Raw genomic sequence first — 22541 nt, forward strand, 5'->3', positions numbered from 1 at the left:
ATAATAGCTTTTATATCTACTCAGACCTGTACAGGTGCTTGTACTGACTTCCTTTGGAACAATTCGGGATGTATCAATTAGGCTTAAAATAAAATTTGACATTTTATGGTTCCCTAGATCCTAAAGTGTCAGCCTCTGGGATGTGTAACTCACAACTTCACCTTTTTTTTTTCTTTTTTTTTTTTCTCTTCACAACTTCACCTACCATCAGGGTGCACCTGAACACCCGTACTGATGAAATATGGGGAGGTTTGTTGGGCTGTTTGCTATTGCTCTACAAATCATCCTTTATCGGACAACTGAGCCTAATGTTTTCAACTAAATCTTTGTACAAACACAGACTGTATTGTCTGCTTGCACAACTGCACATTGAATTTCGTCCTTGTGTGCTTTCTAGTGGTGGTGCTTCATTTTATGACCCTTTAAATGATTTAGGCAGCTTTTATGTGATGACTAAGAAAAATAAGCCAAGATTATTTTATTGAAATTATAGAGGGTTCAACCTTAGAGATGGAAGACAGTTGTACCAAAGCATCAAGTTGCTTAAATAAATGTCTATCATGTTTATTTTTTACTTTATTTATGCAGTTCAGCAAAAAGGCAATTTCAGAACTACTTGGGGGTAGTTAAAGCTAAAAACAGAAATGTTTTATAGTTAACAGCACTCCCTTTTTTTTCCCTGCAACTATTTTCTTTTTATGTAGTCTTTAATGTCCCTGTCTGTTTGATTTAACATACATTTGACGTTATACATTTGTATAATATATAATTTATACAATTCATTTCTAAATTAAACACCTCAGTTTTCCTTCAAAATGAATGGTTAGAATACTTTTAGTATACTTTCTAGTCATGCCTGTTTAAAGTAAAATAAATCATCTGTTCTTTTGAACTGTTTAAAACGTTCGTGTTAATATGAAGTTTTAGTTGTTGAGAAACCTATCATGATAAATGGAAAGAATATGTAATTCAAGTTCTGGCTGTAATGCAAGACATGAGCATGTGGTCCCCTGTCCCCTGGAAGCACGTGGATTAGGATGAGCTGGTGCTGCCAGGCGCTCTTGGCTGAACCTCGTGCCACATGCGCCTTTCTCATCTACATGTGCTTGCCTGCTCCCCACTGTCCCGTGTTTGTCGCGTGCACGCCCTGCTTTATGTCTTAGTGTCACAGGAATAGATGCTCTGGTTTTAATGATAAGAAAAAATATATAAATAGCTCCTCTTACTTGAACTTTTAACCTTGAATTGTCAAAAAAGAGAGAAAGAAATCAGCTAATCTTTAACCCTCCCACTTGTTCAAACATTTCAAATGTCAGATAAATATAGTAGCTCAAAATGAGACTTTTCAGTTTTTGTCACTTCGTTGCTGAAAACAAAACTCATTTGGAATCTATATAAAGTCTAAGAGTTATTGAAATTATGTTAAAGCAAGTTTTAAATTGATACCTTTTTAGAACCAGCCCGCATTTCAACAGGTTTTAGAGCTAAATTTCCACATAGGTGGGGTAATTTCTTTGGAAAGAAAATGACCAAATTCACAGGTCGAATGGTTTTAGGAGTGAACATCACAAATTTTCACGGGACACAAATATATGCTTAAAAAAACTCAGGCTTCTGGATCAGTGACAAGCTCTGCTTTTTAAAATTATGTTATATGTGTTAGTATAAAGAAATAATTTGGCTTTAGTTTACTTTTGTGTTTTATGGGAACATTTAAGTGGAAATCACTGGCAAATATTTTCTGTATTTGTCAAAGTTCTATACTGAGATGTGTCCCAGCTGTAGCAGCTGTGACATTTTCCTAATATCTCCTACAATTTTCAGAAACTTTTTCATGTGTCTATTAACTTTTTGTACTCTGAAAAAAGATTCTGAATGTAGAAAAATATGTGGAGCTGGTTTGACTTGTGATATTTCTTTGAAAACAACTTTTTTAAAATTTAAATTTGATATGTATTTGCTAAGATATGCTGCAAAGTGCCTCATATCTATCATATCTCCTTTTCACAATAATAAAGAATTCTCTGGTTTAGCAAAGCCACACTTCTGATCAAATTTGTATACAAATCTGTTTTTAACATTTGAGCCAAATTTTATAAACTTTGTGGTAATTTGAGTCCTTTTACTTCTGTAACTAGTAATTATGTGGTACTATGTTGTCTTTTCAGTCCATAGTTTGGTAAATCCATTAGGATGTACGGTGCCATCTATAAAAGTCATGCTCCTGTCCTCCCACCTCTGTACTTCAGTGTTGAGACAATATGGTAGTCCTGGCGAGCTTTGTGCCAAACATCCTGATGCCAAATATATTTATGTTGGTCAAGATCATGAGGAGCTCATTGAACAATGATTATCCAGTCATCAAATATATGTTGATGTTCTATAGCTAAATTGAATCTTGCAGTTTTGTGCTGAATAGCAAACAAGCGTCAGACGCCATCCGCTGAGACTGACATTGTGCAATGTCCTTAACATTGTCCACACTGTCACAGAAACACTGACTTCCATTGATAATCCCTGTGCCAAGTCTGAAGCGCTTTCCCTTCTCATATTCACCTCTGCTGTCTGTGGTGTGATCTTAGTAGGACTACCATTGCGGCTCTGATTAGTGTTATGAATCAATTTATATTCCCAATTTCCGAAGACTTTTTATTTCCCAATTTGTCCTGCAACTGTGTTTTCACATAGTTTTAGTTGGCCACCTCTGCTCTTGTAGCCTTTTTAAAGTTTCATCAGACTTTTTATTTCCCCTGGCAGCTCTTTCCATACTTTTGAATAAAGAAATAAATGAGGAAGTTTAAATGTTCATGGGTTATTTTATAAGAGTGTTCTCAGTTGCACTCAGTTTTGTTTCAGTGATCATGCACACACGTGCACACGTGCACACTCACTTTGTTGCATGTGTTTCTACAGTAAGACCTTTATTTTCATTCCCTCTAAATGAGGTTTTTTAGTGGTCATAAGAGGAAATTGTGTACTTGTAACTTTAGAAATAATGCAGTAATTTAGAGAGAATACAGCCTTGAATAATTTGACATTTAATTGAATAACCTTAACCATAATACTTTTTTATGGTTGTGGTTAGATTATGCTTTTCTTGCATTAACAGTTTTATCATTTTTTGATGAGCCAAACTGAGATTTTTCTTATTTTTCATGGTACTCTATGCAGTACGGAAGAGGATTAGGGCCACTGGAAAAACAATCTGAGAAAAAAGTCAGAATTCTGAGAAAAAAGTCAGAATTCTGACTTTTTTTTTCAGAATTCAGGAAAAGAAGAAAAAAAAAGACGTGCCCACTTTTTCCCCCCAGTGGCCCTAATCCTCTTCCGTAATGCAGCCCTGTGAAACACAGAGTAGTCTATGTTTCAGTAGATCCACCTTTAGCACCGATAACTCAAAGTAATCTTTTTCCGTTTGACTTTATCAGTCTCTTCCATTATTGAGGAGGAATTTTGGCCCACTCTTCCTCTTAATAACACTGCTTCAGTTCATTTACATTTGCAACCATTCATTTATGGGCAGAGTTGTTCAGGTCTCACAGCAGCATTTCAATCAGGTTGAGGTCTGGACTTTGACTGTGTCATTGCAACATCTTGATTCTTTTCTTTTTTTAGCCATTCTGCTGTAGATTTGCTGCTGTGCTTGGGATCATTATCCAGTTGTATGACCAAGTTGGGGCCAAGATTTTGCTGTAGGACAGATGGCCTCACATTTAGAGTACTGGCATACGGACAGCAAGGTGCCCACGACCTGTGGCAAACAGCAAGCCCAAATGATCTTGACAACTGTGTTTGGCAGCTGATATGTTGCATTGTTGCATTTTGTTCTCACCATGCATGGTGCTGTGCATTATGGTCAAGACATATATGTTGAGTTTTAGATATATATACTGTTCTGTCTACAACAGAACAGTCACTGCTGTATTTAGGTATAAACATGATATCAAGTCACGAGACAAAACAATAGGCTCTTGTTGTGTTTACTGTAAATTCAGTGATCCCATGCTTTGTGGTTGTTCATGAACAAACATAATGACTGTAGTTTCACTCACCGTGAGAGGCTCAACATTTTGAGCTCTACATGTTTACGTTTCTAAGTTTGATTTATTTTTGCTTGTTTGCGATTGCTTTTCGTGTGATGGCCAACACTAATCATAAATTGTATCACAAAGTGTATTTCAATTTGAAAATAGCATTCACACAACATTTTCTCCTCTGAATTTACCTCACTGGAAATAATTGCTGTCAAAGGCCAGTGTTGCAACAGGAAGTGTTTACATCAGGGGTTTTTAGGCTAGGGGATTGAGGCTACGTTAAGGGACGTGGTATCATTGAGCAAATACTGACTCACCAGATAACATGGTGCAAGGTATCAGTAATGTTAGGTATTTTTTCTTTTTAATTTAAAATCCAGATTTAGATCTTCTTCTTTTTTTAATTGATGAAAGGTATTCATAAATTTGAAGAGCTCAGTACCCGATTGTATTGTGAAGCAGCACGCAGTGTCCTCTCAAGTTTCTTTCCTAGCTTCAGTGGCATTGTATCAATGACACTCTTTAATTGTACACTATGAATAGCCACAGCAGTGATCTTCTGGCAGAGAGGACACTGTGAACACAATTGAGCTGATCTACCCTGGTCACAGCGGAAACTACTAACAACACACCATTGTCTGTCTAAGTTCTCACTGAAGTATAGAAGAGTATTTATTTCTGTTAAAAAGTCCGAGGCAAATTTTAAAGAGCCATTAATTACAGGCTTGCTAATGATAAATGACAAATACTCTGACATTCTCTTCTGACTGTAACTGTGAATACAGCATCCCCCACACTGATGCTACTGTTAAACTGTATAATTATAGTAGCCTCATAATAGCTGCTTTGGAAAGCGCTTTCTCTGTTATTTGAAGCATTTTGTTGTGAGTGATCTGGCATGTCATTTAATCATACTCATGTTTATATTCATCATCAAGGCCACAGTGTCATTGTGTGGGGATGTCAGCAGTAGCACTAAAAATCGAGGGATCTGGAATATAAAAGACAAGAGCAAATACGGTTATAAAAAAAAAGTACTCTGACTGTGGACTTTGCCTTAGTGATCCTGACTTGTTTGCTTTGCTCCATTCTGAAGTTCTGGAAAGCAGAACATGCATCGTCATATTTCATCCTCACATTTCATTATTTGCAGTTCAGTGTATGGACTGCAGAAACTTCTGAAAAAGAACAAATGAGGTCAGATCCTGTTGTCAGGCGTGTTGAACGTCACTCTGTTGACTCTGAGTCATTCCTGTGCTGTACAGATGTATTCTGGATAGAAAAACTTGATAACGCCATGAACACAACATTTTGTTCCAATTTCTAAAAAAGAAAATTAGGCAAAAACAAATGACTTGTTTGTGGCTTGTAAAGTTTAGCTTTCAGTGATGTGGCACAGACAAAGGCAGCCCCACAGCATATTTCTAGGCCCTCTCTGAAAAGAAGGATTGTATATAAGGGTTTCTTCATATCCACCCTTTTCAAGTTTAACAAACTTCCAGAGATGTATATAAGGATATTTTTCACATGGACTAATCAAAAGTCTATGAACTTTTAGAGAAAGCTTGTGTTTCCACAAGCATTAAAAAGTAGCTGATTGTCTACAACAGGCTGGCTGAAACCACATGTCTTGAGGGCCATTAAGCATGTTAAGTGTACATTGTCTTTATGAAATGGTTTATCCAAAACAAATAAGGCCTCTTGTCTGATATGTTATCTGACTCATTTTCTTTCCACCTCTGCCCTAGATATTCAAGTCACTCATAAGAACTGCTTTAATCGAACGCATACACCAAACAGAGCTTGAATTATGGAGCCTTCTCAATCAGAGATGAACATATTATCAAACGGGAAAAGTCATGACCTCGGCGATGATGTGGGTGTGCCATTGAAAACAATGCTAGATGAGGATCAGTGAGTATTCTTTCCTTATGAATGGCTGCCTTTGTTTAATACAGCTTGAAGCAAGTATTTTTTACGCTTTCCTTTTCGTCTTTCTCTAGTTATACTTGTGTGAAAGCCACAATCTCATAAATCCAATTAACCAATATTCTTTTAAATTCAAATGTCACTGCTAAAGCTAAAAGCAGATGTTTGATTTGTTTTTGCTTACTGTTGCCACTATGATAATTCTCCATTAACATTGAAAATGATGAACAAGATAACAGATGTGGTGAACCACATAAAGTATAACTTCATAAATAATATTCGCTTTTTTAAATGCATGTTTACCTTGTTTTTGTGCTCGCCTCAACTGGTGGATCCTTATACAGAAATGGCACTCAAACAGTCAGGTATGTTTGCAGAGATTTACGTCAAGGGTTTTCAGCTACATATTTGCTCATTATGTCACCTTCAAAGCACATGATTTGCTAGAGTCTGCAGACGATTTTTGCTCACTTTCTCAGTGGTGGATGGAAATGCCATCAATTAACACCTGCAAATCTGGCCTCTAGATATGAAGAGCCTGATGATGGACTGGAGAACGAGGAATTTTTGCCCAACGAAGGCGGAAAGAAACCCATACGTTTCACAGATGTAAGTGAGAAACCCAACAATTATAGCTATATAACATAGGTAACAACATTAGGTTTTATCTTAAATTGGCATTTAATGTATACTCTGTTTTTTATTTATTTATTTATATTGCATTTACAGTTTGAAGGAAAGACGTCTTTTGGCATGTCGGTCTTCAACTTGGGCAATGCTATTATGGGTAGTGGAATCCTGGGTTTAGCTTATGCCATGGCCAACACTGGGATACTCCTTTTTTGGTGAGTAAATGAGTTTTAAAACAAATATTGTCTTAAACATTCCTTTTGGAGGAGGATACTTGTTCACCTTTTATCATTAATTAGATTGATACAATCATTATTTCAAGCCTCGTACAATAGCTTTTACTGTATGGGGACAGTCTATTCTTGCACTGTCAAAAGAAAAGACTATATCTATCAGCATATAGAAAGTTCTGTAGCAGGTAGTTTCAGTGCCTCCCTTATGGATGGATCTACATATTTTACACTGGATGTCTTTTCTGGCACAATTCTCCCATTAATACTCTCAAATGGGAGCAGACTGGCTTGTGACCTCTTGAGGCTGGTTTTGTAACCCCTACTGGTCTCAACACAGGGATCTTTTGTATATTAAGGAAATGTGTTAACCAGTACACTATGGAGCTAGCATATGGAAAACTATTTTGAGACTAATTCTTAGAACTATGTTCTCATGGCAGTGCCAAGAAACCAGTGAAGACCTCAGGAAATATCTTCACCTAGGAAAGGAATTCTCACATGGATGTAGGGAATCACAGAGATCTTGGTATAAGGAGTCATCCTAAGCGATGCTGTCTGGCCCCACATTTATATTGAACAAACAAATGTATGACAGCTTCCCACCTGTCAGCAAAAAAAACAATTAGTCTTTTTCCAACAATTTTCTGACCTCAAGATTTGCTATTCTACTGATATGCAGTGATTAAAATGAAAGGAGGTAAACTAAGTTGTACTTCTCAAAGTAATCTGACTTTTCAGTGCATTTATAAATAGTACTGATTTATTATATGTCTTAATGTCTTGCAACACATTATATGCCAAGATTGGTTCACTTTTATTTATTGCCTCTCTTAGGCCCCAAGCCTCCTTGCCACATAGGCCATAGAAAGGCCACAGCTCAGAATAACTGAACCTCCAGACCCCATAGAGGCATCCATACAGACAGCTGCTGTTAGACCATGACCCAGGTTTTCCTAGTCATATAGTTTATGTTTAAGTAGCTGCAAAGAAGTGAGACTGGAGCAGAAAATGGCCTCAGCCTCTGGTGAAAGCAGGAAGTCAATTTACTTTATACAGAGTAGCTCTTGTACTGAAGGAACCTATAGCCTTATGGAATCTTCCTATTAGTACTTGCATTAGAACTGTATAGTGTATGATTAGCACAAATATAGTTAGAATGTAATATTACATCAAGCCAAATTTAACACATGCAGAAAAAAAAAGTAATAAATAAGTACAGCAAAATAAGTATGTTAGATGTCTGTATTATAACCACATTAATGCTAGAACAGGTGTTTCAGCCACTGAAACATCTATCCAGACTGAAAAAATACTACTGAAAATACATGATACTGCAAGGTTTATAGATCTGGCTGGAATAAGTATTTTAAACAGTTGCAATTAAAGTTGATATAAACACTTCACATATAAAGGCTAATTTACATCATGAAAAGCTGACAGATGTAACACTGCCTGTGTAGCTGGATTTAAGAAATAAGTGCTTAATCCTTCGGGATTGTATACTGATTCTGAAAGTTCAAGTTTTTAAAACATGTTTATTGCCATCTTGTGCCAGTAGAGAACGTGACATCATGTGGTAGGTTTTTTTGCGGTCAATAGACTTACATTAGTTTATGTTAGCTAACAAAACTAATAACTCAGGAGAAAATAAGGACATCCATCCACCCAGTTGCTTCCGCTTATCCTTTCCAGGGTCGCGGGGGGTGCTGGAGCCTAAAATAAGAACAGTAAAATAAAATGAAATATAAAAAAACATCAGTTTTTCACTTTTGTCCTGCCCTTGGCTATATCAATGAGTTTTATGTTAAAAGTGAGGTAATGCTGTCCAGCTGTCACTCTCTGTCTCTAAAGCAGTAAGTGGTTCTTCATTGTTTGGTTAGCTGCACTCAAACTGGAAAATCCACCTGTTAGCCATAATGTTTGGATTTGTAAAGCACTTTATGAATGAGATTAGTATGGAGAGCGGGTTTGAGACAGGTGACAGGTGGTTTACCGAAATAAAAAACCTGGAGTCAGAAACTGATTTTTTCTTGTGTGGTCATATGTACTGTACTGTGCGGCACAATCAGCTGATGCAGTCAGTGCTAATTTATGACCACAAAATATCATGAATCAAAAAACAAATTTCAGGATAATAGTGGTATAGAAAATAACGAGTGTGTGACTTTTGTTTTTTGTCACAGGTTTCTTCTGACTGCGGTAGCAGCTCTGTCATCCTACTCTATTCATCTGCTGCTCAAATCCTCAGGCATTGTGGGTAAGCATTGTGTCATTTCTCAGTGTTTTGAAAAGAAATGGTACAATTACATGTTGTAAAGTTCTCACATCGAAAATCCCCTGGAGATTGCTATTGTGGTTGCCATTAGAAAAGGACAGCTTATAAAGTTAAAAAGATCAAAAACCGCTTAATGTCAAAGAGTCCTTGACTGAAAAAAAGGTTATGTGAAAAAAACTTTATCAACAAATAAAGTATTCATAATTTAAATGTATTTTTAAAAGTCAATTTTGTATAGAAGGATTTGATTTTCAGTCATCGCGACTTGTGTAATGCCCTGTCTCATTAAATAAAGACATTTTGTTTTGTTTTTTTATTCTGTAATTTGAGGTTTTGCTGAGTTAAAATTGTCTAGGCAAATTTTAAAACTAGAAAAAAAGTCATGTCAGCGTACTCTCTATTTATCTAAGTTGTGCAGTCATTTGTCAACCCCTCTGAAAGCGTCTCGTTGTGTTCCTTGGACAGAGATCATAGCAAATATAACTAAATTTGTGATTGTTTGTAATCTGCTTACAGGAATCCGAGCTTATGAACAGCTGGGGTACAGGGCCTTTGGCAATCTTGGAAAAATAGCTGCTGGCACAGCAATCACCCTGCAAAATATTGGAGGTGAGGAGACAGTGTAGGTTTGGAACATGTTCGCTCATGTGTTCTTCCACTGGCCTGAAGCTATAAACTGATTTCACTTCAATTCAATTCTGTTATATGCTTATTGCACCAAATCACTTCAAGGTGCCTTATACTGTACGGTAAAAACCCTATAACTATAGTCAAATAAGCCATTAGTATTACTTTGGCTTTTGGTCCTATTTATAAGTTTGGGATATGATAGAGTATTAACAATGAAGTAGCTGCTTATAAGTAGCTGTATTCCTTGTGATTTTGACATTAAAAAGATTTGCTCTTCTTACTGACCAGAGAGTTGAGACAAACTAGGTCATACCTTCTTCCTTAAGCATGAACTACTCAACCCAGCTTCTTAAGAAAAAAGCCACAGTTTACCCTGTTGATTTCAGAATTATTAAAATCACTAAAGAAAGCTACTTTTTTGCTGCTCCCTTGTCATAAGGGGTAGTGTGTGTAAATCACAACACCATTTTTGAAAAGAAAATAATCATAATCAGTCATCAGTATGAGTTATATATATATATATATATATATTTAATAAATTCTAACACAGATTTCAACCATTTCTAAGCAAAGAAGCAGCCACAGTTAATGTAGTCACTTGAGTTAGGCCTATAGCTCCTCAGGCTGGTTTAGATTGTACCTTTTAAAAAGAACATATTCAGAAATCAGTAAGTTTTTATGATCTCTGGCGTTCCACAATGCTCCATCATTGGTCCTTTGTTGTTAGAAAAAAAACCTTGTCTGCAGTTACTTGAAAATGGAGCTGCTTGATTACTAACAGACTCAAAAAGATAAAGCTGCTTTCCTTTCTTCACTAACGATTAGCTTTGGTACTGATTGTAAGATTACATTTGATGATTACATTTAAAGCATTTCATGGCCAACAACAACAAAAACATTTCATCAAGTGAAACTGAAGCAGTCAGTCCTGTGAGTGTCATCGGGCAACAGTGGCGTTTCCTAAGACCAGAGTCAAGACAGATGAAAATTATCTGTGAAAGTCACCTTAGATTATCACAGTCATTGATGTTTTTTTGTTTTGTTTTTTTCACTCTTTCTTTAAACTTGACTTTAAAAATGTTCTCAAATGCATTTTTCAGCTCTATCTTGTACTTAATTATTTATTGTAGGAGAGCTTGATTATATGTTTTAGTGTGATGTGATTTAATGTGATTTTAATGTGCCTCGCAAAACTTCTTAAGCTCTAAATTAGTCCATAATTGAGATAACCCCATACTGATTTCATAACTAGTTTGCTGCTACTACGTGGTAAGATCTGGTACGATCTGTATCCAGATAACTGAAAAGGGGAAAATATGTTAATGCAAGCTGTAAACGCATAAGCATGTCACTGTGATCAGTCATACCACTCACTACCACTAACTTCACCTGCTCCTTCTAACCAAAACAGTTGCAGATATTACTCATAGGTATAACAATTGCACTGTAAAGAAGCTACATAGCATAATTGTCATTGGAAAACTGACCTTATTTTTCAACAAATACACATTTTTGCTTGAAAGGTAACAGAGTCTATCGTCCCAGCTCAGCTAAGTTATAATCTTAAACCTGTTTCAAAGCAATAAAGTTTTGGTGCCAATGATAAATACTGAAAGTAGTAAAAGTTAGTAAAACATCCAATTTCCCAAAAGTACAAAGGACGTGACCACAGTGTCCACAGTAGTAGCGACGGCTGTGTCACCTATGTAAACATGATGTGGTAAGTGTACTTGTGTCATGGTTTTTCTGATGTCTGTTTGGTTAGCGTGTGTACTTGCACTGTGGTTTACTTCACCACATGTTACATTTCCCCTGTCTTGTCTTGTTACAGCTATGTCCAGCTACCTTTACATTGTTAAATCCGAGTTACCGCTGGTCATCCAAGCTTTCCTGAAGGTTGAGCCCAACAGCGAGTGAGTCTTGTCATTTCTGTCCTTTTCAGTACATGAGCACATGAGTCTTGCCTGTTGTTGACCCAGAGCTGAGACACTGTGTGCAGGGTCATGGGGCCTGGCCCAGTTTGCAGCATTTACTGAGTCAGTTGGTTTGGGGGTGTAATGAGAATGGGAGCCTGGAATTGGCTGAACAACAGGAAGGACATGATTGGGCATCTGATACTAAAGCACACAACATCAATCCTCACTACTGTCAGCTTGTAGAGGCAAGCACTGTCCACGTCAGAGTTATGCCAGAGACACGGTCTGCATAAGGCCACGGAGGACTGAAGTAGATTCCAGCTGTCTGTTTAAATCTAAAAAAACCTTGTGCTCAAAATGGATTGCAGCTATAATACTTATGTGCTGCAGCCTAGACGGTCTGAGGGCAGATATTCAATAACTCAAGATACTCAACAGAATACTTTATTCAGTTCAATTTAGTTTTATTTATATAATGCCAACTAGCAGGATTACACGTCAGGGCATAATGTGCAGACCTTCTGAGTTAAATGGGCTTGACACAAGATTTTCATCTAAGCATGGGGCTTGTTCCAATTGTTGCTCGTTTGTGTATTTTAGTGGAATTTTCCTCTTGCTTGGATAGACTCCAGCCGCCCCATGACCTTGTATTCAATAAGCAGAAGGGAATGAATGATGCATGGACTCATAATTACATAATTGTTCAAGTCGTAGGTGCTTCAAATATTTAAAGTCATAAAAAAAGACCTTCAGTTGTAAGGGGTCTTGCAACACATAGTGTGGCAATCCAGAATCCTGACCTCAACATTATTAAGTCTTAAGATTAAGATTAAAACCAACTGAGACAACCTAAACCAGGGGTAGGCAACCTTTCTGATGGTGAGTGCCATCTAAAATTTCCTCAGAAGTCAGTGTGCCATATGATTGCATTAGCAATAAATTTAATAAAGCTCTATATTAACAGCTACACAATATATAAAACCACTTTATAGAATGATATTAGTTTGCAGATGTTGGCAGGTATCAGCGAATAGTTATCAGTTGTTTTGAAACAAAAAAAGAGACTTTTTATCCATAACAAGAACTCCATAACAGCAAATGAACAGTACAACAGAAAATGCAAATGCTATTTATGGTCTCCTCACAACAATGATAACAAAAATAAACTAAGCCAATATGGCATGTCTGTTAATACAGAGACACACATGTTAGTGTGATCTCTGGCCTCCCACTCAGAGACAGAGGTCTCCGAGTGTCCAGCATTCAGACGGCTACCCGAGGACACTCATGTGAGAGAAAATCTGCTCACACAGATATGTAGAGCCAAGTACTGTCAATAAGACCTCTGCAATGTTCTGAAGACAGTTAAACTTGTCAGGTAGTGATGTCCAGCAGGTGAAAATGCAAGCTCCATGAACACGCACAGCTGTGGATTCCAGCTGCTTCGATGTTGCATTAACTGGCATTAACTCAGCCAGTTAATGCGAGACAAATCTAGCTGCTCATTAAAGATTTCTGGTTTGATCAGAAAATAAAACATTGGTCCATACAACTGAAAGTCCCAAAAACGCATTGTGAATTCTGTCTCGAGTCTACGGATGCATTCGTGTATTTCCCTGGTGCTGATGCTGAGTGGAAAGCTCCTGAAGCTTTTGAAGTGTCGGAATGTGGAAAGGTAACAACGTCCCTCTCACCGGTAGGCTAAGTTATTTTTAGCCAATTACAAGTTGAATCTGGTAGTTGGGGTTGTTAGCTAAGATACTATCATTAAGAAGTGGCACAACTAATGTATCTACGTGAGTTGATTTCCGATGTGCATCGTTGACGTGGCCATTTATTTTTTAATGCACCTTCTCAGATTAATTCACTGCGTGTCGTGCCCAGGGCTGGATTGGGACAAAAAAACAGGCATTTTGACTAGAGACCGGCCCACCAGGTATTAAAGCTATAAAGACTTTGAATGAAAGCAAACACTGTGGTGACAGTGATGTACAGTCTTGTTGGTATATGTATGATTTCTATACATTTTACATCAGATAAAAACTTTGGTTGTAAGCTTCAGATAATTATTTAATAGCAGCCCGACATTTTAAAAGAGAATAAGAAAGTATTTCTTTGTGTCCCCCTTTCCCTGTTAATGCCCAACCTGGCCCTCCTGCCAAAACTTTGCCAGATCCACCCCTGCACAGTTACCAGCTGTCAGCTACATAAAAAAAAGAATCCTGGTGTTATTTGTCTCTCAGAAACAGTTCATAACTTCCCTTCAACTCATTCATGTCACCTAAAAGTTAAACCTGTTTCTCCATCACCTGTTCAGCTCTGATGATTCAGTAAGGACATCTCCTGGTTTCATCTTCATGTTTCCCTCTCATCACATAACCAAACCATATCATGACCAGCAGGTTTACAGCTGTGGCTCCAGCAAACATCAGCTGATACTAGAAATTAATATTAAATAAATTCTAACAACAGCTGATCAAGCTTAAACGTGCTGCTGTTGTTTAACGCGACATCCGCTGGTTTCCTCTTTCTGGCGCAAAGTGGGAGATAAACAAACAAGAGAGAAAAGCTGATCAGCTGATCATTGATCAGTTTCATGATTAAAATAGCAACAGGAGAGGGAGGGGGAGAGAATGAGAGAAGAAGAGGCAACTCCAGCTTTGTGTCTTTTTCCATCCTAGCTGAAGTCCAGGACAAACTGCGTCCCTTCTCAGCTCAACACCAAACGCGTAATATTTTCTCTGAATACGGGATGATTCCGTCTTTTTACGGGAAGGTTGGCAACTCTACTAACTAACCTTATGAATAAAATAAAGTTCAACATCAGTAACATCATAGCACCCACCCAGCTGTATAGAAACTCTGTCATGCTAGCTAGTACGGAGTACGGGTTATTGTAACTGACTGTAAAACGTCAGCACAACGAAAATAAACTAAACTTGGTTTATATCTGACCCAGATAGACTGCAGGTCATAACTTCTTAGCTGAAGTTCAGTTCACCTGACACTCGGACCGGCGGCTGCCTCGGGTCTCTCCTCCTGCCTCCCCTCTCCCTCATCCACCTGCTGGCCTCCACCACTTGTTAATTTTACTGAATCTGTGGAAGCTCCTCCACAGCCACCTCCAAACAACTGAGTTATTTTTACACACCGGCCAGCATCTGGCCAATCCACCACCTTTCATTGTTTATACTGTTACAAAAAAAAAGATAATCGGGCCACCGAGCAAATGCCTAGTACGCCCGATGGCCAGTCCAGCTATGGCCGTGCCATCAGTTAACCCTTAGGGTTGCCGACCCCTGACCTAAACCCACATGACAACAGCAGTTCTCTCGTAGTTCTCAACCTACTTGCCACCTACGTTAAACGCTTATAGCCAAATGAAATAGATGTATTGAGCTCTGTAACTGCTCTACATGTCTTGCACACACACACACACACACACACACACACACACACACACACACACACACACACACACACACACACACACACACATAAATGACAGCAGCAGGTGGTGTAAAATGGGGTGCCAAATTCTGAGGCTGAGGATAGGTCAGCTCAGGGCCAGCCCTTTAGCAACGGAGGCACACTGTGTTCATGTCCACTCGATGAACCTTGTTGTCCAAATTCATGGCGTCACAGCAACTAAGAGGAATGAGGGGTGTGTAGTGGGTCTGCAGTTTTATTTATGACTAGTGGCTCTTGAATTAGAAAGCTATCGTGTGGTGGAGAGACAGCCAAGTGCCTTTCACTCTGCCTGAGTTTAAGTAGTTTGTGCCAGTGCTAAAGTAGATCTGAATTGGTTGGTGTTGTTTTATGTAGGGTATGGGAAAGTTTTTTTTGGCAAAATATAAAGGGTCCAGTGATGTCCATCATGTTCAAATGCAGAGAGGCTGAGACATTTGGAAACAGTAGCTACTTTGTTGATTTTTTTCTGTCTGCCATTCGGTTCTATAAAAAAAATCTGTTAATCCAACCTAGGGTTGTCACTCTATGAGAACAGTGAAAGTTAAATCAAAAACTAATTTTGAGGGAGAGAAAACCAAAACTGTTTGTATTGTCACTATTGTCACTGCTAATGCAACTTTGGAAGCTAAATGTTAAAATACTGCTAGTCAGACTAACACAGTCTACTTCCAAAGACTTCATTTGACTGAACTTGGATTTGAACTCTAGACTTGACTGGACAGAACTTGTCCCAAGTGCAAGTGCACCTGCATGTGAAAGCTGCTCTCATTTGACCTACCGCCTAAAAGGCCAAAGAAGACATGACCTATGATTTGTGCAACTTCCCCTGCTTTTAAGTGACTCGCCCAAATTCGCATGCACACATGCATACACAAATAAACACTGGTAGTGTCATAGATCACACTGTGTTCCAGCATGTAGGACTGTGGCAGACAGCCGATCCTACTCATTGTGTTTCTTGCAGGGTTAAGAATAACAGGCTTAGCAGTGAGAAACAGGCTTTAGGGGACAAAGACTTTCCTATGCACAGGATTTAAGAGACAGTTGACTTTAAACTGCATGTTTGTGTGGTAACATTTGGCTCTACAGCTCCTGATGTTTTAAGTTTAGACAGGTAAAATGACTATAAACATGCTGTTTCACCACATTCATTTATTTATATTCACTTAGCAAATGCCAGGTAGATAAAGCGCTAAAGTTCACAGAATAACTCGCTGTATGGATAAGTATAAAAAAGGCACTGTAAAGTGCTTAGATAGATTAGTCCCACTGGAAAAAAGTCATATAGATGCCACTGCATTCCATTTAGTATAACTGATGATTTGAGTAGTGATTAAAGACAAATAAATGTTTTTAAAACTTAAATATATTATGTCCATCCATTATTAAACAGCTGGATCACAGTGTCAAATCAATAAAAGCTATATCATAAAAGAAGTCAGACTCTCTGCAGCATCTCTAACTGCACCCTAACACCTGACAACTGAGTGTCAGCATTTATACAGTGGTTAACAAAGTTATTAGACCACCTGTCATAAAACAATAAAACACAAATATTTCAGTAATCTGTGAAAAACGTATTTAAAACTCAAATTTATAGCTGTTCTTTGGGCAAATAACAAAAGGAAATAATGTTTTTATACCCAAATTTGAGCAGGCGCAGTTGATTGGTAGGTAAATAACTGTATTTCGGTATCTTGATAAAATATAAGAATGTCTTTTACTACTTTTTCTGCTTTTTCTGAAAAATAGTAAATTTGAAAAATTGATGATAACAACAATAAAAAAAAAATATATAATTAAACTAAAAAAACAACAACCCATAAATAATGATTTTGATAATTAGTAGTACTGTTATTTAGTCAATTGGAGAATAAACCTTCGCAGGTTTGCACCCTCTGAACCTGCACAGGATGTGTCAACAACAACAACAGGTTATGACACAGGTTACAGTGTAGGTTATGGCGTGGGTTACAAGATAGTTTACAGTGCAGGGTTTCAGCAGGGTTTGCAGATATGACAGATACCACGGTGTAGATTTAACACAGAAGTACGAAGCCACTGTAACACTAACATTTGTCTACATGTCCTTAGAATAAACATATACATGTAATCTCAGCTATTGAGGTTGCACAACAGAGATATTTCTTTTTGAATGAATTTCACAAGATATTTGTTCAGAGTGAGGACATGTCTGGGGACCTGATGATGACAAACTAGCAGAGCTGTAGAAGGAGACTGTAAATGTGAACACTAATACTTGTCTGATGTCTTTTTTTCTGTTTGAAAGAGAGGATAAAGTGTCTGACAGGGACTTTAAGCTTATACTGGTAACATTTGCTGACTTCTTCAGTCCTAAGATGTTTAGGCACCATAGTGTTTTGCTTTACTGCAACTGTGACCTGTCATATAAATAATCTGAGTTATGCAACACACTATTCTAGTACTTCTGTCGAGAGTAACATAAGCAGACACATTTTTTCCACAATCTTGCGGCCAAGGGTGTTCCCAACAGGTTACTGTTGGCCTGACAAAATGGGGTACATCAACCATTTGGACCAACAGATTTTTAACAGCCTTGTGTCACAGATTTAGCCGCACTGACATTTTTAAAAGTACAAAAACAGTACTAACTCTATGCTACATGTACAGAATGAAGAAATATGTTACCACCACACACTCTTACCAAAATAAACTAGATTTTTCTCCAAACAGTCTGTGGTACTTGAACGGAAACTACCTGGTCATCATGGTCTCTGCCAGTATCATCCTGCCCCTTGCTTTAATGAAACAGCTTGGTGAGTATAATGTAAATATATCTTTGTTATGGGAGTACTGTTTTCCACTTCCATTTACCAAAGAAAGCTGTTAGTGTGTTGGAACATGCTATAATAATACCTTTTTACAGATATTAGAAAACTGTCACAGCTACAAATTGCTCCACAGTTTGAATAAAAGCCATATATTAAAGATAAATATGCACGTTCGAATGTACAGACACATAAACAGGCACACAATCGAACATATGGTCAGAAGCTCATTCAGACATATAAGCAAATAGTTGTAAACTATGGCCAAAAATAAAGGGATGAGGATTAAGGGAAAGCTAACCTATAAAAATGAGTTTTCAGCAGTCATTCAAAACCGTTATCAGAATCAGCTAACATGTGATCTAATGCATACATCAGACAGTGATGATGTTTTTTCTCCCTACAGTTGCCCTGCTGTTAAAAAAGAAAACAAAAACAAAAACATCCTCTTTTGAATCAGACCACTAAGGCAACTTTAACCTTATTGTTGACACAATATTAAAGCGAGTGGGCAATTGCATATAGGTGAATGTATAGATGTTTTCTGCACACACAGTGACCAGAGATAAAAGATAAGCTTGAAGCAGATAAAAAAGCCAAATTCACTGATCTGTGAGTCTAGCAGACTTCCAGGACCATGTACACATCACCAGCGGGCTTAACTTTCCAATATAAATAATAGATTATTTGAATTCCCTAAGAGTAAAAAAAAAAAAAGTAATAATATAATATGTAATATACTAATAATCAATAGCTAGTGAAATAATATAAAATATTTATGTTGTCTTCACTTAAAGTTACAGTTTGACTTACATTTTTTTTAATTTTTAACTTAATTAAATGTTTTTTTCTGTTTAAAATGGATCTCCATGGCAGCTGGGCAAGGTTCCTGCATAACAAGTATTATGTGTTTACAGTCTGTATTAACAGTTAATGTCCTTTTATTCAGCTACTCGTTGTAACATAGCTTCTTTAAAGTAGTTTTGCTCCTTTTCATTATACTCCAGAGTAGTGGGTTTGAGTTTTTGGGTTGTTTTCTTGCAGTACATTTATGTAACTCATGCATTTGCCAGTTTGTGTTCAAGAAATATTTTCTATGCTTAGAAGTTATCAGTTAAGATTATTTGAAATTAATCCAACTTATCTAATAATTTTTGAAGGCAAAGGTATGTACATTGCAGTCAAGCAATTAGTGCGTTCTTGTCCTACCCCTCACAGCGAAAACAGCGGGCTGTTCAGTTAAAAATAATTTCTCCTGACATAATCGCACTCTCAATTCCGGCATATTCTGCTCGTTAATACACAGTATAAACATGCCGTCTTTGCCCTCACAGTGCTGTGAGGTCACTCTGTACATTTTCAGGATTTTATTGCAGTAGCTTCATTTATGACAAGGAGCATCTAAAGCTAATGCAGTTAATAGTGGTTCCAAACAACATATGAATTCAGTCTGAGGAGCAGTTATGAATTTTCTCGTTCTCTTTATTTTCAGGTTACCTTGGCTACACCAGCGGGTTTTCTCTCAGCTGCATGGTGTTCTTTCTCACTGCAGTAAGTTGGTCCAACACACACAGTGGCACATCATCACAGTCACTGCGCACACAGGGCCTCTTTTGCTCTGGCATGCCTTCCTGGCGCACACTTTATGTTGCTAACTTTCCCATCCTTGTCTCTATTTTTGGTGGAATGTGTCAGTGTTTGATAAGGCTAATATAAGAGCTACTATACAGACATCAGAGGTTCAAAGTTAAATCTGTCTACTTAGAGGCTGAGTGGCCCTAATCTAGATTGAAATGGTTTTTCTAAGTAGTTGTTGATAACTGGAGGATGTTTTTTTAATGACTGACATATCACCTTATCCTTATTTTTCATGATATTCCTGTTTGTTCTTCCACATGTTGCCACATTTGCAGGTCATCTTCAAGAAGTTTCAGATTCCCTGCCCCTTTGAGGAGTTCTCAGTGAATGGTACCGCTTCCCACCTCAGCTTGAACGATTCAGTCCATATCCATGAGTACAACAACGGTGTGGTTCACGAGGATGATGACTCCCACTGCACCCCACGCATGTTCACCATCAACCCACAGGTAGGCGGCTGAGATGAAGAACCGTTTGTATCTGTGGATCTGTATCGCTTTTGAATATTGAAAGCCAGAGATGCTGAGATGCTGTAAATGTATTTGCTAGTTTCCACACATGTATGCGGGGAAGCTCAACTGCACTGCTAATAATAGACAGTCATGTGTTTATGTGTCTCTTAACAGACAGCATACACCATCCCGATTTTGGCTTTTGCTTTTGTTTGCCACCCTGAGGTCCTGCCCATCTACACTGAGCTACGCAAGTGAGTCGCCCATCTGTAACCTGCAATGTTTGATAACATCTCAGTGCAAAATGTGGCATTAATGTCCACTCTTTGATTTTAGCCCATCAAAGAAGAAGATGCAGAAGGTGTCCAACATTTCCATCTTAATCATGTACACCATGTACTTTCTGGCAGCTCTCTTTGGCTACCTGACTTTTTATGGTGAGGGCAATTTTCCCTGACATTTCTTTTATGATTGGTGTTTCAGTACCAGTGGACGAATACAAATGGCTGTGTTCATATCAAGTGGACAGAACAGTGATAGATATTTGTTATTATTAAGTAAGACAAAAGGAATCTAGTTTGGGCTGGAAAATATTTGACTAGGGAGATTAGTTTTTTTTAGAGGGGCAACTCAGATACGGTGTTAAAATGTTCATTATACTTTACAAATCTTGCAAAAAATAAAAATAAAAATCATTTTCCTCGCAAAGGAATAGCTTTTCCTTGTTGTTAATTGTTAGTTATTGTGTATTAGCCATTAAGTGCCATCATCCAGACGATCTAATGTGGTTTCTATAAAAGCGTAGTAACCTTTTTCATGGAAAAATTGAGTCTCTGTAGAAAGATTTTCTAATCAGGGGTTTTGTTTTGTTTTGTTTTGTTTAATGATTCCATCCTTTACAGAATTTGCCTCTACTGTGTTACATGGAACCCAAGCGCCCTCTTGTGGAGATTGTTTGTCATGGTATGCTGTCCACAGTTGCTGAGTAATGAGCTCATGCGCAGCTAAACTAGTTTCTGTTGATATTTCTGTAGGCAATGTGGAGCCTGAACTACTGCACACATACAGCCGGATTGATCCTTACGACACTTTGATCCTGTGTGTGCGAGTGGCTGTCCTTACTGCTGTAACACTGACAGTCCCCATTGTGCTATTCCCAGTAAGTGATGCATTTTATTTCAGTCTTCATTCAATAATTAAATTAATATTGTAACATTATAGTGTTTCTAATGTGATTTTTTTTTGCCCACAGGTGCGTAGAGCCATCCAGCAGATGATATTTCCCACCAAATCTTTCAGCTGGTTACGTCATATTGCCATCGCTCTCATTCTTCTCACCTTTATTAACATGTTGGTGATATTTGCTCCTAACATTCTGGGAATCTTCGGCATTATTGGTGCGTATAATACTGAATGTAAAGTTGGAATAATATCAAAACAGTAATGCTTTTCTTATGCTCTGGAGTCTGAGGCTCAAGAAGAGGGGGTATAATGCTTAAATCTCCAAGAGGCAGTAAGGGAACTGATAGGTTGGATTTATGGGTAACTTCAGTTGCCATTTGTATACACACACAAACAAATATTAAATTTTAAAAATGTGACCAGTGTCATGGACACACTGACAGCTTAAGTCAATATTTTTGTTCCACTTTGTTTTCAGACTGAGGTCATGTTTCATAGGTTACAGGTAAAAGTATAAAACATTAACTTTAGGGACTACCGGGTACTTCCTCAAAGCAAGGGTTTACGTACAGAGTTTACCTGTTTTTGAATCTATGCACAGAAGCAGAAAAAATAGAGGATATAATAAATAGAGCTGTTTTCAGATTTTGCTTTTTTTGTGCATGTAAAACAGAGGGGATTAGGAGAATGGGATTAGGATTAGGCACATGTATATGTTGTATAAATACCGTAATCAAAAAGTCTGAATAAAAGTATAAATTACAAATCAAGTTTACAGAAGGGCAGCAGTGACACGGTGGTTAGCACTGTGGCCTCACAGGAAGAAGGCCCTGAGTTTGACTCCACTGTCTGCCCGGGACCTTTCTGTGTGGAGTTTACATGTTCTGCCTGTGTTTGTGTGCGTTATCTCCGGGTACTCCGGCTTCCACTCACAGTCCAAAGATATGCACTTAGTGGGGTTAGATTAATTGGTGATTCTAAATTGGGTGTCTATCTCTCTGTGTTAGCCCTGTGTCAGATTAGTGACCTGTACCCCCTGGAGGAGAACGAATGGATCGAGAATTTAGAAAACAGAAAACAAACATCAACAAATAATAATGAGTCCCGTGTATTTTTTTCTTATCAAAGTTTTATTACAGCATTGCATGCTTTTTTATTTTTCAGGCGCCACATCAGCTCCTTGCCTTATTTTCATCTTCCCTGCTGTCTTCTACATCCGCATTGTTCCCAAGGAAGATGAACCCATGAACTCTCTTCCTAAGATAATGGTGAGGCAATGAAAATATTTGCCATGCATGTTACATCATTTTACAACTTCTTGATAGTTAAGTCCAAAATGTT

At 37.8% G+C, this 22541-nt stretch overlaps 1 protein-coding gene across 2 annotated transcripts in view; it reads left to right on the plus strand.

The window, feature by feature from the left end:
* Positions 1-22541, plus strand: part of slc38a3b (solute carrier family 38 member 3b) — a 30511-nt gene that overhangs the window by 4540 nt on the left and 3430 nt on the right. Inside the window, exons 2-16 of one of the 2 annotated variants that reach the window (XM_005927472.3) lie at positions 5783-5948; positions 6308-6328; positions 6491-6572; positions 6693-6808; positions 9010-9083; positions 9618-9710; positions 11563-11644; positions 17834-17916; positions 19421-19479; positions 19842-20015; positions 20193-20272; positions 20355-20455; positions 21053-21177; positions 21271-21415; positions 22365-22468. In XM_005927472.3, coding sequence (XP_005927534.1) covers positions 5845-5948; positions 6308-6328; positions 6491-6572; positions 6693-6808; positions 9010-9083; positions 9618-9710; positions 11563-11644; positions 17834-17916; positions 19421-19479; positions 19842-20015; positions 20193-20272; positions 20355-20455; positions 21053-21177; positions 21271-21415; positions 22365-22468 — 1443 coding nt within the window. In that variant the 5' untranslated portion in view covers positions 5783-5844. The remainder of the gene's footprint in view (positions 1-5782; positions 5949-6307; positions 6329-6490; positions 6573-6692; positions 6809-9009; positions 9084-9617; positions 9711-11562; positions 11645-17833; positions 17917-19420; positions 19480-19841; positions 20016-20192; positions 20273-20354; positions 20456-21052; positions 21178-21270; positions 21416-22364; positions 22469-22541) is intronic. The other variant, XM_005927473.3, reaches the window with a different exon arrangement.

The sequence above is a fragment of the Haplochromis burtoni genome, unplaced genomic scaffold (assembly GCF_018398535.1).
Source record: "Haplochromis burtoni strain Fernald_Lab_line unplaced genomic scaffold, NCSU_Asbu1 Contig_100, whole genome shotgun sequence".
NCBI lineage: Eukaryota > Metazoa > Chordata > Actinopteri > Cichliformes > Cichlidae > Haplochromis > Haplochromis burtoni.